General features: G+C 46.7%; 4 protein-coding genes across 4 annotated transcripts; 1 reads left to right on the plus strand and 3 right to left on the minus strand.

Annotated features, from left to right (window-relative positions):
- Positions 1-1,268: 1,268 nt before the first annotated feature.
- On the minus strand, positions 1,269-4,117 carry C8R40DRAFT_1048559 (uncharacterized protein; the record flags this gene model as incomplete). The annotated part of the gene is made up of 8 exons (XM_046224513.1): positions 1,269-1,763; positions 1,817-2,172; positions 2,227-2,515; positions 2,560-2,893; positions 2,956-3,265; positions 3,325-3,745; positions 3,797-4,030; positions 4,082-4,117. Coding segments are annotated over 8 exons (2,475 nt in total), but the record flags the coding sequence as incomplete, so codon positions are not given.
- A 2,850-nt stretch (positions 4,118-6,967) lies between these two features.
- C8R40DRAFT_1070445 (uncharacterized protein) lies at positions 6,968-7,642 on the minus strand (the record flags this gene model as incomplete). Its single annotated transcript, XM_046226230.1, has 2 exons — positions 6,968-7,492; positions 7,568-7,642. The coding sequence occupies 2 exons, from the start codon at positions 7,640-7,642 to the stop codon at positions 6,968-6,970; spliced, it is 600 nt and encodes a 199-aa protein (XP_046085027.1).
- Positions 7,643-10,164: 2,522 nt separating this feature from the next.
- On the minus strand, positions 10,165-12,511 carry C8R40DRAFT_1110421 (uncharacterized protein). The gene is made up of 9 exons (XM_046228323.1): positions 12,404-12,511; positions 12,226-12,337; positions 11,903-12,167; positions 11,545-11,840; positions 11,434-11,481; positions 11,308-11,380; positions 10,976-11,246; positions 10,713-10,918; positions 10,165-10,658 (listed from the first exon to the last, which is right to left on the minus strand). Exons 1-9 carry the CDS (start codon positions 12,465-12,467, stop codon positions 10,299-10,301), a joined length of 1,695 nt encoding a protein of 564 aa, XP_046085028.1. The 5' UTR covers positions 12,468-12,511; the 3' UTR covers positions 10,165-10,298.
- A 557-nt stretch (positions 12,512-13,068) lies between these two features.
- Positions 13,069-15,416, plus strand: C8R40DRAFT_336692 (uncharacterized protein). The gene is made up of 16 exons (XM_046234757.1): positions 13,069-13,326; positions 13,388-13,434; positions 13,495-13,511; positions 13,571-13,599; positions 13,656-13,717; positions 13,870-13,914; positions 14,015-14,047; positions 14,109-14,120; positions 14,177-14,299; positions 14,369-14,511; positions 14,567-14,624; positions 14,681-14,751; positions 14,807-14,817; positions 14,867-14,923; positions 14,976-15,108; positions 15,186-15,416. The coding sequence occupies exons 1-16, from the start codon at positions 13,307-13,309 to the stop codon at positions 15,324-15,326; spliced, it is 1,002 nt and encodes a 333-aa protein (XP_046085029.1). The 5' UTR covers positions 13,069-13,306; the 3' UTR covers positions 15,327-15,416.
- Positions 15,417-15,516: the final 100 nt, after the last annotated feature.

Genomic DNA, 15,516 nt, shown 5'->3' on the forward strand with positions numbered 1-15,516 from the left:
GGCATTTCACTGGCTCTTAATCGAGTTAATACAAAGATATAATATTACTCCCTGCCCGTGGTCTACCGGAATACAAATAAAGGCGGTTGTGAGCACGACTTTGCTTGGGTTGTTGTGCATAGCACTTACAGCGGCATACCTCAGCTGTTAGTTGTTCAACTTCGTCGGGAAAGAGCGGTAGCTTGTAGCAAAATCTCCTTCCATTTGCTATAGAATGCGTTGGTGACGACAATTTCACACCCATAATGTACGTGATTTTATGCAGCTCAGCGGTTCTCACCCCCCCCTTCTCCCCCTTCTGGCACAAGTCCGGCTGTTATGTCCAGGTTGTCCACAGGATGTACATGTGGGGTGTTGCCGACTCGTACCAGCAACCTGTTCATGCAGAAATCGCTGGAGAATAGGGTTTCCACGGACATGCGGAGAGTTCGACCATTGGACATCTTGAAATGGAGACATTGGTGAAAGAGTCGGGGGATACGGTGAGGGTTCTCGCGGAAGAATTGGGCTCTGAGCCCGAGCTGGCGTTCGAACGTCGTTGCGTGTAGAGCTCCGGCGAGTGGACTCCATTTGCGATTGAAGCTCTCGGGCAGCTCCATCCTGGATAGCGAGGTCTCGGTTCAGAGGAGGAAGAACAGGTCGGAAAGCTTGAACGTAGACACCGCTGCGCATTTGATTTGTGTTGAGTAAACGGTCATTGGGGTTGTAGTGGTGTGTGCGAGGCAGACGCTTCTGCGTCGTCTCACGTTCTTCACGAACAAGGCGAAACTCGGAAAGATCGCAGCCATTCGCTTGGCAGCGGTGCTGTGTATTGACTGGACATAATATGTTCTATGAATGTGTTTAGGTATTTATGAATGAATCGAGAGGAAGAGAAGCCTAACCTCAGCTTTGATCAAAGTCCAGTGCCCTGGCTGAAGGCGATGGAGCTTATAGGTGTCATCAACAGGGCCCAGCACCCATAGCTTCAAAAGAACAGCCACTTCTGTGCCAGATAACGCCTGCAGTATTTTATGCACTTCTCCAATGCAAAGGGGTTGAATCTGTTGCTGATCATGAGGTTTGACCACCACAAATTGTCCCACAGAATAGCATTCAAGTGAGAGGGATATGGCCTGTTCGTAGAGATGGAACAGTCTATTTTCGGCGCCGTGGATAGCAATCGGGACCTTTTCCATGGCTAGCACCTTCGAAGAAGGCTGATCCAATTTGGCTAATTTAGTATATACACCGCGTCCTAAGTACGTGGATATTCAGGAGGTGCTGGATCAGAAATGTTGGGGGGACATACCTGGGCGAGGTTTTTCTTCCTCCATTACATGGAGTCCGTATGCACGCGCAACAGGGCTTTGCGATTTTCCCAGACTGGTCCACGCAAGCTTGAGGGGAAGAGGACCCGCACAGACCCAATGCTTGGGGTCATCACTGCATGACAAGTAATTTGACGGGGATAAACTGCTTTTGGAGGTTTCAGAGGGGTTGAAGAAGACTCCTCCGTGGAGAAGATGTCGAATGCAACTGCATTGCGCAAAGCCCCGACCTATGTCCCGGGATGGAGCCTGGTGGTTGCTGTGAACACTGTGATCACGGATAATGGCATTAAATGACTCGAAGCCTTCTGTTGCATAGAGGATTGCAGGCCCGAAACGACGAATATGCATGGGTAAGTGTTTGATGATGTGAAATTTTGGTTTGTTGAACCATCGCGGAGTCCAATTGGCGGCGCAATCAAGGAAGCGGTCGACAGCAAGCTCAAGAGTTGCCTGCAAATCGAATTCAGACCTAGAACATCATAAGCAGTGAAGTGAAAACCAACCAGATATTCATCTAAATGATTAATTACGGGCTGCCAGACAAGTGGAATGAGTGCACTGAGCGAAAGCCAGGCTTCAAAACATTCTTTTGGAACAAGGTCGTAAAGGACAAAAGGGGCAACTTGGGCAATAGCTCGAAAGTCTCGGCCAGTGAGAGATCGCGCATACTTGACCAGCGTCTCGCCCGCCAGTGGAGCAAGACCCATTGACGAGACATCAACTGAAGCCAGTCGATTAGTCAAAATTTCTTTCTGAGGGTCACTGAGGCGAGCAATGGCATCTCGCCAATAGTATTTAACAAACCCAAGAAGAATGACATGCAGGATCTCCACTGGTGTATCTCGATGAGGGTCCAGTCCTTGAGAAGGTTTATTTGCACAAAAATTCATATCATTGAGCAAGCAACACACACCTTTGATTCTCCATACAGGGCTAAAGACATTTGGCTCAGATGGAATGTTTTCTGCCACAAAATTGTCGACAAGTCTTTGTTTCTGAGAAGCGGAGGTATTTCCAGGTATCTTTGCCACAAAAGAAACTATCTGCTGATTGAATCTCTCGAGAAATGTGTCTTTAACACCTGTCTGAGTAACGATTTTTTTGGACTGAGTCTTGCCATTATATTTCTGGGAAGCAATAAATATACTGCGGAGTGTTTGGGTTGTATTCTCCGGGGATCGTGTCTCATTCATCTGAAATGTCTTGTCAGCGAACCACAGGAAGTAAAGCTGCCATGGAAGTTTACCCCAACAAACCGCTTTGCTCTGGCAATAAGCTCTTGCATAGTTTCTTTGCGACGACCACGTTTCTTAGTACCCTCGTCACCTGTATTGGAGAGATCTGACTGAACTGAGACGTCATCGGAAACAGGCCCAGGAGCTGGAACAGCTGTCTCGTCTTCTGCATCCCGTCCCTTCACAAAGCAACAACGACAGAAGAACTTGCCGGCAAGGCCAACATGGCACGCAAACTCACTTTGCATGGGGTTGTCACCCAGCATTGCCAAAACTACCGGTATTATTAGCACCATGGCCTGACGCTGAATATCCCACACCCATATACCCTCCAGCTGACCTTGTCTATGGGGTGGTTTGGGTCAGTAAGTGGTGCAACAATTGTTGGCAGCATTTATTAGACATACTCAAGCTGTTTCGTGATCCCATCCAGCATCTCCAATGGAGGCACTAGGTTGGATGTGCAAAGAAAATGAACATTGCTTTCCTGATGAGCATATTCCCGAGGAAGACCAGCGGCGGTAAAGAGAAAGGAGTTATGTTTGTTCCATTTCTTCGAGACATTCCCAGATGTGTCATCGCAATACAGCCACATTGCGAAGTTCAAAACTTCATGGCCCTGGGCTAAGACTCTCCAGCGGTTTGCAAACCCATGCTCGGCAGAAGTAAGTGTCCAAGGCTGAATGCCTTGGTTTTCGTTCGAGTTGGTGGTATATACTCCTGTGGGTAGCCATAAGCTAATTAAAGAACAAGGTTCGAGCCAAATGTTACAGCACCTAATATGTTGCGAGGGTCAGGTATTCCATCCAAGTCATAAGATTCAACCAGATATGGGAACGAGCTGAGAAGACAAGAAACGGGAAATTGAATAGTCTGATGTTGGTGAACAACAAAGCCGCATCCACTGAACGTTGAACAAATTTCGACGCTCCAAGCTAAACCAAAAAATTGCTGCTCTGGACCTCCCGGAAGCCCTCGACTGCATGTGAGCCAACGAAATGGAATTACGTATGTACCGTTATCCAATTTTGCCAGTTCATGTATGAAAAAATCCTGTCCGCCAACACGTACCATAGGCGAGGAAAGGTCGGGATCAAGGGTTCTCCAAGCATCTGCTTGCCAGGCATGCTCTACATGCTGTCCACTGTCTTCGGGATAATGGTGGATGTGTGGGCGAATTTTGGGGTTGCCCATTTCCTATCAGCAACGATGTTTGCACAAAAGTCCTATTTGTGGTTGTACTCTCACCTGACGAATAAGTCCTGCAAGCTGATTGATATAATAAACATGCCCTAGTGGTCCTTTCTGGCGCTCTGTCTTGATCCCACAAAGAGTTTGTAGATATTCACCTACACTCTTTGCAGTGTCAGTTGAAGGTGCGTTATCCACTCCAAATGAGGCAATCCCCCAGAGAATGATGTCCATTTGTGCATCTGAAAATAAAGAACGAGGCAGATGACGAAGCACATCCAGGATACACGTCTACATTTTTGAGTCTCCTGGAACACTTAAACAAAACTGGTGTTCACTAACTTCTTTATCAGACCAGGGGAACCACGCAGGGTTATCAGTTGGCTGACGACGACGAGGTCGCGGAGCACCAAAGTTGGGTAAAATTTCGAGTTCATCAGGGACTAAGCAACAATAAATTGTGGAAGGGATGAGAAGAAATCATTGCACATACCGTCAAGATCCACTTCATCTCGCTCTTGAATCTCTGGCTCCGAATCATCTGATTCACTATCTTCCAGGAGCCAGGCATGTAATTCTTCGGCAAGACGTGCCACACCACACTGCTCATCTGAAGCTTGTAATTCGGTATCTTCACCCAGGTCGAAATGAAGTGAATAATCAGTAGATTGGCGGGAAGAATCAGGATCACAATTGTGCAGTTCAATGTTATCAAAATCGAAAAATTCCTGAGCTGGGCCCTCTTCAAAAGAGCTTCGGTATGGGGCCTCGGACAACTCTTCGAGAAGCTCTCGTAATGGAGGAGTAACTCGGCGCGAGGTTTCAGGATTGGGGCTGAATGGATTAGGAGAGGTGTAATCCGAATTCTGCTGTCGATATCTAACTGCTTGCTGGTGACTCTGACGCTCTTCATGGCGGTGTACAGCTGTGGAATCTCTCCAAAGCTGATCTTCACAGACTAAACATGTCCACTGCTTGTGGTTGATCCCGCTACCTGCTTGCCAAACTAATTCTACGTTAAGAGAGTTCACTGAAGGAGATAAGAAATACTATACGAACACTCTGGATTCTTGAACGGCTTTGGGAGAACCATTGCATATAGGGGCTTGCAGTAATTCACAGAGGGTCCACTTGAATTTTAGTGGTATAGACGGAGGAGAGTTGTGAACCAAGAGGGACAAAAGATAGATACACGTCTTGATCTAAAAGCTATCCAGCTAAAATCATGAAATCAAATTGGATGAAACTTCTAAAATAATTGGATAAGATAAGATATGCTATGTGGAAGGAAATGTTTGATCAGAGAGCAAATCCAGATATTTAGTTCGGCATGGTTAAACCGCCTTTGGAAGCAATCTATGTTTAAGCCGTTACAGTGTACTGCTGCCAGCGGATGCAAACCTAACCGGCGGCAGGTGGACGTATGCAATAAAATTCGACGCCCAAGGGAATATCCTCAAACGTAAGGCCCGATACGTCGCCCAGGGATATACTCAGATCCAGGGCCAGGATTACGATAAGACCTATGGGGGGGTCGCTAGGATGGAATCCGTTCGTCTGGTATTAGCCATCATAGCAGTCCTCCGGCTGACAATCTTCCAAGTCGACTTCACCGCAGCTTTCCTTAACAGCCCTGTCACACACGACGTCTACATGAAACAACTGGACAGATTCATCAAACCGGGTTCAGAACACTTAGTCTGCAAGCTCAAGAAATCTATTTACGGGACCAAGGCAGCCACGACTGACAGGAGATGCTCGCGACTGGATACAACGAGGATGGGTACACTACGTCTCGAGCCGACCCCTGCATCCGATACCGACGAATCGGGGGAGAGTACACTATCACCAGCACATACGGCGACGACGTGTGCGGAGGTTCAACCACAAAGGCGGGAAGAGACAATGCGGTGGCAGATTTGGGAAAACGATGGGAGGCGAACGAAGTCACTACGGAGGTCCTACTAGGTATGACTATCACTCAAGACCCACGAACAAAAGCAGTCACCATCTCGCAGCGGACATACTTCCTCCGAATGCTATCTTAACTTCGGACTACATCACGTGCGACGCAGGAACACGCCACTCCCTCCGAACGTTAAACTCTCCGAATCACCATCCCCGCTCACCAAAGACGAGGCTGAGTTTATGAAAGACAGGCCCTATCGCTCCGTCGTCGGATGTATCATGTGGGGACAGGTATGTACGCGACCGGACCTCGCGTTCACGGCAAGCCTACTAGCGAGGTACCAACTGAACCCCGGACGGCAACACTGGGAATGTATCGAGTGGGCCGCCGGTTACATCCTACAGACCCTGCATTATTCCATCACATACGGCGTGCCGACACAACCAACTCCACCACCAGGGGCGGGGCTGAAGCCTTACGCATATGTCGACTCGGACCACGCAGGATGCTGAGACATGTACAGGTCCACCTCAGGATACGTCTTCTTCATGGCAGGCACCCCGGTCTCCTGGTGTTCGAAATGACAGGCGACTGTGGCTCTCTCTACCACAGAGTCGGAGTACATTGGGCTGTCTCGGGCCACACAACAGGCGGTATGGCTCTCGTCATTCCTAGCGGAAGTTGACCTGCCGCAGGAGGGAGCTATTGACATGCTGGGAGATAACATTGGCTCCGTCTGCCTCACCGAGAATTCGAATCGACACGCGTTAGTCAAGCACATCGAGATGCGGCATCATTATATCAGGGAGAAGGTCGCCAATGGGGAGGTGCGGGTCCAGCGGATTCGGTCAGGAGAAAACGTCGCAGATTTATTCACCAAGGCGCTCAATGGTACGGTCCACTCAAAATTGGTGTCAACCCTTGGACTCGATCGTACGGAGTAGGGGGGGTGTTGGAACAACTCCGTACGTACGTACAGAACCCAACTATCCTGACTACACCAAGTACCGTACACGTATACGCCGTGCTTACAATAAACTGTACAGTACCTACTATATCACGCACCACAGAGACGGACGAGCTCCCTCAGTTGTTTCGATATCAACTGAGGTGAGCTCGCATAAGTATATTCGAACGTACCCATACTAACTATATCGTAGCTAAGCTACACGCTAACAGGTACATACACAATATCAGTTGTTTCGATATCAACTGAGCTAAGCTACACGCTAACAGATTTCGTCTTGCGGAACCAGCTGTAACAAGTTTGTCAGAAAGAGCATTCCAAACTCCAAGAATATTATGTACTTACGGAGCACCTAGTCTTCCTCATCTGGTTTCACTTCAGCACGGCTACCCTTGACTTCCTCCGGAGTGGCCGTGTAATCCACATCGCTAAGTTCATCTTCAGTTGGGTATCTACCCATTGAGTGAGGCAGCAGTTTATTATAGGCATCAGCTCGAACTCGAGACACCGCCCCACGACAAAAAGGATGACAAAATCCTCCTGCAACGGGGTTTTCGACCCTAATATAATATAGGTCTCCACCTGCTGCGTATTTATTATGAAAGAGAACTAGGCGATTTGGGCCAAAGTATTCTTGGCTTTTGAGGACGGACTTGATGGTCTCTCGCGCTTCACGGTCGAAGGCTGTGTCGGTATATATCGATTTTCGAAACGTGACGAAAACAGCAGGCGGGGGAGCAGGTCTCCGTGATGCTGATTTTCCGACCTTGCTCGAGTTCGAAGGGTTTGCGAACGATGACAATGGTCGCTTCTTTTCACTGAGGGACGGTTGACCCCGAGGGTGTTCAGAATGTGATTGTACAACATCGCTTCTTGCCTTCAGAATGGAAAGGATCAAGGAGAAAGCAGCCATCAAGCTCCAGACCTCCCATTATTGGGAGTATTCACGTACTGAAAAAGGGATCCCGCATGCAGAAGAGAATAATCCAATGATGAGAAGAATGTAGGCGGGGACGAGCAGACGCATGGTTTGATGGGTAGAAGGGAGTAAGTCACAGGCTGAAAAGAGTTTTAGAGATGTAAGTATATAGAGTGATAGAGTGCGACGAACGAGGGAAATTCTCTTTGGCCAGCAAAGAGAGGTTCAAAGGGAAAGAGGGAAAGAGGGAAGCCTGTTGGGGTCCGGCGGCTCTGGTCCCCATTAGTAGACCTCGTGCTCCGGAGCATCCGTCGGTCCATAAGTATAACTTGACTCTTGAGGTACTTTGGCTTATATGCAAGCCAAACATAAGACGATCACCTACGATCACTCAATGAGCAGGAAAGGAGGTGGAAAGATGGTCGAAACGTAAGGAAGCTCAGGGGATGCTCTAACACAGAAGAATAAGGCGCAAACAAAGGGAATTTCTCCAACTGGGCGGTTTGGGTGACAGAAAGAACAGCATCACGACAAAACTCCGCCATCCCATTGATGGTATTTCGAACGCCTATACAGTCCCGGAGATCTAGAGGCCTTTGTTGCATCCGAAGCAGGAAATAGAGTAGAGTTTCCCCACCTGGCCGCTCTTTTATTTCTCTCCAGTCTGTCTAATCGTCTTTCTCTGCTGCTCTCCACACAGCAGCCCATCCAATTATTCGCGTCGGCTTTTGGGTCTTCACGTATCGTTGTAATAAGTATAAATTGTATATTCTCAAAGCCTGCTCTGTAGAGGAACGAATCGGTGCCATGCAAAAACAGAAGTATTATGCGCTGCCTTGCCCGATGTAAATCAGAGCAGGATCCGAACTGTTGAAACAAACATGGATCCCCGAGTCTTCACAGAAACACCAGATCCTTCCAGATCCTTCCTCTGGAACACTCCTTCCGCCCGAGTATAGCCTGAACAATCTTAATATTCTTGCCGGTCCGTACATCGTCGTCCCGCAACAGCCCGCAACGCGTTGCAAATGTCGGATTTGATATCATATATATCAGGGCTACGCTTGATTAGCGGTTGGGTCAAATTGGCCGACGATTCCCTACGACCCCTCGGGATGGAATAATGAAAATCATGAAACCACAGAATCACGGAGATTCTGTCCCTTTGGGTCTTGGGGGAGACGAAACCTCGCTAAAGGGGTTTCTATCACACTCATACCGGTCGGGGTCGGTCGGAATGATCACATAGATGAACAAACGACTTTGACTGGACGTCGAGCGCACTTTGGTCCTTGATAGGAAAGGAAAATTTCATGTTATTGCTACAATATTGATACAAGCAATACTTCGTGAGTTGTTTCGTAAAGTGATGACCTACGATAAGAGTTGAATGAGACAAAAAGACCAATCGAAAGACGAAACATGTTGCAATAACCCTTCCTTTCGGTACCGTCAAGCAGTATAGGCAGAATATTGATCGTGCACCATTTTTCCCGGAGTAGAAGATTGTTATTGCTCGCATCGAAGTAGGGTCGTACGATCCCATTTTCTGTCTTCATGTTCAGTGCCGCATCGGATCTGAATTGCTAGGGGAGAACGCTCGGACGGTGATAGATAAGGAAGCGAAGCTGGAAGCAAACTGTTAGCCCGAAGATTTGTATGGTTTTTTTTTGGATCGCACCTTGCGCGGTCTCTGAACCAAAGTAGTCTGCGCTATCTTCCTCCTTTATGAATTATGGCCATGGTCCTGTCTTATATTCCACATCCATCCTCGACTTTCGCATCCCTGGACGATCCCTGCCTCGTTTCCTCACACAAAGAGATGCCGAAACGAGCTTTCGAGGATCTTGTGTACTACCACGAAGGATAAATCAGCTCGGATTCATCATAAACCGCGACGAAGCATCCAAGTGCTGAGAGTAACTTGGCGCAAGTCTAGAGAACAGACTATGGATGATGAACCAGCGATGACAGAAGAAATTGGGCCGAATGTGAAGACGCAAATATACAATGGAACCAAACCTACTGCTGGTCCGCCCACTAATCCTGACAATAAGCCTTTGAAGATGGGTCCTTGGTGTTACGAGGATTGTGATGACGCTGGAGGCTCTCGGAGCCGTATAGTGAAAGGACTAACATTACATGACAGACTAGGTAATACGGTGAAAGCACGCCAAAAGTATCCTGCTTGTTCGCGATATGTACTGCAAATGTAATCAATTGAGGCAAAACTTGGAGGGAGTTCTGTAATCACACTCACCTAGCGTTCCATCTTCCTCGTTGCTAGAGAATCTATTCTCTCTGCTTAATCCTGTGGAAAAAGAAAAATCTAGAAAAATACTTTAGCGTCGGAAACAGGAAATCATGCAAAAAAACGAGCTTACTCAGATTTCTGCGGTAGGTTACAGGCATGTAGAAGTCCGTAGAAAAGTGAGATCGGGCCACGGTTTGTCATTATAGGAAAAAGCACTCGATAATCCGTGGCTTGAAGCTGAGCCTGTGTGACGGAAGTCAAGAGTGCTTACTCATTAGTAGTAGAATGGACTGATAGATAGATAGTGATACCGCTGCCCTCTATTCTGTACCATTACTCCGATTTTGAGATTATCAAGAACTTCCGCACCGGGATCCTCCTGTTAAACTTCATAATGTCTTGCACCATCAACTTCAGCTTGTTTTCAATAACTCTCGTCTCTCAATTAGTCGAAGACATACACCCTGGACATGATATTTGTATGGAAAATAAATTAGAAACAGTCAACCTCTAACTCTTTGACCTCAATTCGTCCCTCTCCTCTTTCAATTTCTCGATCTCCTTCAGCTCAATAACCTTGAATGGCCAAGTGAACCAGCTCCCTCCACTTCGATACACCTTCAAACCCATATCACTCAGCATCTCATCAATCACTTGTGGCCACGTCCAAAACGCCAAATTACTACTGTAGCTCTCGTTCGCCCATAACAACATATCCGGGTAGCGTTTTCTCAGCCAAGCGCTGTTTCGATCAGCATGTGCGAGGGCTTCTTCGGGAGACGAAGGGAGTTTGAGGTTGGAGTCGTTGAGGAAGTAGGAAGAGATCCAATGGGCGGTTACTTCGAATGCGTATCCATTGTTTGTCGTGAACTGTGTAGGGAAATGTTCGGATAGATTTTAGGCAACCTAGGAGAATTGACATACCACGGCTCCATTGATAGCAAAATCTCTGTTGAAGAGATTCTTTGCTGGAACAATACCACGATAGATCGAGGAAACCCACTGTTCACTACTAGGATGTGCTGCAGGAGGATTGGAAAGACTGATGTAGTTATTCCATTCATCCTCGATTTTTACCAAGGTGGGATCAGGAGGATGTCGATTAATACCGAGGCCTGCCGCAGTTTGTTCTGCTTGTACGTTAGTAAAGGGCACAAATATACTAGTCACAACAATGAGGAACGTACCATCAAACAACGGATGCCACGAGGACGTATACCCCGTAGCAAGTACCACCGTATCTGCTTTCAACTTTCCGCCATTATTCAGTATCACTGATTCGCCGTCAGAGGAATACGAAGCTACACGCGCAGGAGCAACGATATTAATCTTTCCTTCCTTGACTAGCATATGGAATCCATTCGGTTTCGGAACCCCTTCGTCGTTAATGCGAACTCCCCAGAACGCATCCTGAGTGTTGCGGAGCGGAGAGTCTTTCGTAACACCAGCAGCGTTGAACTGGATTAGATATACTTTATGAGTGTGAGAAAGAAAGATAAAGGGAATATACAAATCGTACTGAGCCTGCGATGATTTTGTTCCAAATGAAATGTGTTATTGTACTGCCGAGGGATGTCGTGTGGAGGAATCGTCTGCATAGAATCAGTCGTGTTTATCAGCGGGCCTTCAAAAATAAATTGCATACTCTAGACGTGAATTGAGGGAGCTATGGGGCGAGAGAATACTCAGGAACCTTGAGGGGGGACGTCAAGAGTTTCAATAACATATCATGTACAGCCAAAGAGAATGATCTCACCGACTTCGACGTATGGCATCTGGCAATGGACTTGTGACAGCCAAGAACGCGTCCGCTTTGTCAAAAACAACCGATGACCTGACGCCCTTGTTTGCAAGATACGCTGCAACATCTTGAGCAGATTTCCCCCCACCGACAATAACGACCTCTCCAAACCCTCGCTCGTCTTTCCCTTCCGCCTGGAGCTTGTCGAGTTGAGTTCTGAACTGAGATGAATGGAAGACATGGCCTTTGAAAGACGCGTGTTTGGCTGATTTGGGGGATATTTCTTCCGGGATATACGGTTCACTGCATCCCTATACACCAAAAATTTCGTTTAGGCAGTGAGAGAACAGGATAAACGAAGTGTCCAACGTACTCCCGTACACAGGACGATTCTATCAAATGTTAAAGTTTGTTGCTGCTTAGTTCGTACATCTTCCACCCTCACATTCCATCCGGAGGAAGAATTATTGTTTGGCCGCATTACCCCAATAATATGGAAGCCATAACGAATGACACCTTCGAGATAATTGTCTGCAAATTTCTTCATATAATCACGCATTTCGAATCCCGACAACCTCTTTGAGTCGTCTTTTGCAGCCAGAGATGGCTGTGGCGAGAATCTGAATTCTCCATAAACACTGTTCAAGGAATACATCAACATAAAAAAGGTCAATATTAGATGGAAAGAAGACGCACTTGTTGATAGTTAAGCCCGGATATACGCGTTCATCTGACCAGACACCACCTGGCTTTGAGTCTCGAGAAATTATAGTTACGTTGGTGAACCCGTCCCGCAAAAGTGTATAAGCTAAAGTCAAAAGCAGAAGCAGAAAGGGGTCAAGGATGAGTAGAGAGGGGATAGAGAATGCCTCACCTGTGATGAGACCAGCAGCTCCACTGCCGAGTATACCAATGGATGAAGCCTTTGGATCTGACATTGAAGACGAGATGACGGCGGGAAGGAAAGAGAGAAGCGACGATCATACCTTCATTATTATCATTAAGTAATTATTGTAATGATGCTGTCCCGGGGGAACAAGAATGTCAAAGGGATTGTCACTGCCAGTTGTTGATGTCCTTCCATTTTTTGATATGTTTCTGATTGCTGTTCATGGTGTTACGAGCCATCCTCCCACCGTGAGAAGTGGAAGCACAGTTGGGGGAAGTTTTTGCCATTTGACATGGCGTAATTTGAATGGTCGTCTCCCACCAGTTCTTGCTGTTGACAGCCTTTGGACACACAAGAATAGCGACACAAATTGTGGAAGTTTCCGTGTTCAACCAACGGAAAACCCATGCGCTCAATCGGGGTCAATAATAACTGCTGGGCTCGAGAAAATCCTTGGTTTTTAACTTCGAAGTAAACAATCAGAAATGAGAAATGATACAGTAATATTCTTACCTATGTTTAATGTAAGTTGAGAAGAACCGAGAAGAACTACTAAGAAGCACATGATAAATTCCATCCTCGACCATATTGGGGCCCGATCGGAACGTTCACAGTCCGGATTTTATCACAAGTTCTCCTTCTCTTTTTCCCTCGAGCTCCTTCTTCCGCGGAAATTACGTGGAAAAACAAGCAAAACATGAACAAGTCTAAATCAAGATCCTTTCAAAAGTTGTGGCATATAAGCCAACGGGTGTTGTCTGGCAGCAAGCGAATAGTCGAAGCATTCCCACCTTGAGCAGACGAGGCTACTGCTGCAATTCCTCAATATAAAACAAGTTCTCGCTGCTCCCTCCTCTAGTTCTGTTCCGCTCTTTGTTCAGTGGAATCATGTCGCAATTGTCCCTCATGTACGTGCGGTATTTGTCCACCGTTCGTATTTTGGAGGCTGAGAAATAATCTCTATCTCAGTTTCGGGCCTATGCTCGTCGGTGTCTTCTTGAATTGTATTCTTTATGGTGGCTATTTCACGCAAGTACCGCCCACAAGCTAGAGCTTACTGTTTTTGCTTACTCCAGGTGTCCTCGCTGTACAGGTGGGTAGAATTCTGGCGCAGAGAGTCGGTCTATATGAATTCCGTCCCGGTGCTGTCAGACCTTTATCTATTTTCAAACATACAAGAAGTGAGCACTTTTCAATGATCTCTTCAATCTTATTCTCACAACCTGACATTGCCCAGAGACAACCCACGCATTAAAGCCTTTGTGTGGTATCTTTACATATTGGAAACTCTGAATACTGGTCAGTATTCTGGAACTCACATTTCTCTCTCCAAGTTTCGATGAGACTTGCCGCTGGTTCTCCTCTTCCTCCTCTCCAAAAAACATCCGAAACTTCCTCCAAATATTTCATCCTTCCTACATTACTAGGGACTTACAAATCTTCCTCTACAGGCTTTGACATCGGCATGATGCTGGAGCCACTGGTATTCAGATACGGTGAGTTTCCTTACATCCCTGTCAAGTATCGCAGCACTGGCTTCCTTCTATTTCACATTTCATGTACTAAGGGATATGTACTGATATTTGTTCGCTTTAGGAACTGAGAGAGCAGTCTCACGAGTTCCAATAAGTATGTACTGCTTAGGCCCAGTTAGAAAAAGGAAATATTGACCTTTTCCTCTCGCCTGCAGTGCTTTCAGCTGGTAAGTTGACATTTCTGCCCATACTGAGGTGTTCCCGACCCACGACTCGTGCACAGATCCTATTGTGACTGTATTGATCTCCACCCCGGTTCAAATTTTCATGGCTTGGCGTATCAAAGTAATCAGTGGATCCAAGTGGTTGTTTTATGCTATCACATTCTTCGCTGTGTGCTCATTCAGTTGCGTTCGCTCGCTCCCTACCATCTACTCAATGATACTGACCTAGTTCTTGTTATCTTCATCGACAGTCGGCGGGTTAGCAAACACCATCGCCGTGACAATCATCAACCAATACGCCAATCTTCACCAATTCGATGGATCGGTAATTACTTGGCTAGCATCCTCTGCGGTCACAGATATTCTGATAACGGTGTCTTTGGTCTGGAGTTTGGTAAGTTGATTAACTTAAGCCTTATTCTGAAGCAAAAATTGACTAATCCGAATAGTGGAGGAAACGAACTAATGTTCGAGCTACTGATGACGCGATATCTCGAATCATACGATGTAAGTGTCTATCACCCATAGCCTGACTATTGTGGTTTTTTTGACTGTATCCAAAGTGACAGTGCAAACGGGGGCAATAACAGCCGTGTCTGCAACGTTAGATGTGATATTGTTTCTGGCAGTCCCTGTAATTCCCTTCGAGATCAACTTCATGATGTTGTTACTAAAGAACTCCATTTCAGAATACCACAGTGTAAAGCATTTTCGATTTTCTTTCTTCCACATCCTCACCTAAGAATAAGGAACTTTGTGTGGGATTTCGCATTGTCAAAACTATACACCAACGCATTGATGAGCACGTAAGTTGGAAATCACTCCAGTCAATATTCTTCCGCTTATAATGCCCAACAGTCTCAATGCGCGAGTAGGATGGGCTAATCTCAATGGTCGATCTCTCCCTGGAAACAGTGTTCTCTTCGCCAATGAACCCAATTCTGGGATCACAGACTCCTCCAATACTCGGATTGGGCCATTCAGAGTTAGCGTGAGTCTGATCCTCCCTGCCTCAGACTAGCTGTCCGACCGTGAAAATACTTATCTAGGGGCGAAACCCTGAGGCAGGAATCATTACCACAGGGGTATATGAGCTCAACGTCAATGAACCCTGGAATCACACAGGATCTATACCCTCTAAAGCAGATGACGGGGATAGCAGAATGGCTTCCCATTCCACTAGTGATCTGGAGAGCGGAATTGTGGTGAGGACAGTAGTGAATAAATTAGCAGATCCGGTACCACGATCAAAATAGACACAACCCAGCAAACAATCACTTGATGAAGCATACCCTTGTCTATAACTGCTTGATGTTTCCACCATCAATGATTCTGTATGCCTATAATTGAGTGAGGCTGGGCTTAATCTCGGAGCTTGAAGGTAGATAAATGGATCCAT

The sequence above is a fragment of the Lentinula edodes genome, assembly GCF_021015755.1.
Source record: "Lentinula edodes strain Le(Bin) 0899 ss11 chromosome Unknown C8R40scaffold_23, whole genome shotgun sequence".
Classification (NCBI taxonomy): Eukaryota; Fungi; Basidiomycota; class Agaricomycetes; order Agaricales; family Omphalotaceae; genus Lentinula; species Lentinula edodes.

Coding starts and splice junctions, on each gene's coding strand:
- C8R40DRAFT_336692 (XM_046234757.1), top strand. CDS start 13,307: ATGTCGCAATTGTCCCTCAT. Junction 14,512..14,566: donor TGTCTTTGGTCTGGAGTTTG/GTAAGTTGATTA, acceptor TAATCCGAATAG/TGGAGGAAACGAACTAATGT. Junction 15,109..15,185: donor TTGGGCCATTCAGAGTTAGC/GTGAGTCTGATC, acceptor ACCCTGAGGCAG/GAATCATTACCACAGGGGTA.
- C8R40DRAFT_1110421 (XM_046228323.1), bottom strand. CDS start 12,467: ATGTCAGATCCAAAGGCTTCATCCATTGGTATACTCGGCAGTGGAGCT. Junction 11,482..11,544: donor GATGCCATACGTCGAAGTCG/GTGAGATCATTC, acceptor TCCCCCCTCAAG/GTTCCTGAGTATTCTCTCGC. Junction 10,919..10,975: donor GTGGCATCCGTTGTTTGATG/GTACGTTCCTCA, acceptor ACGTACAAGCAG/AACAAACTGCGGCAGGCCTC.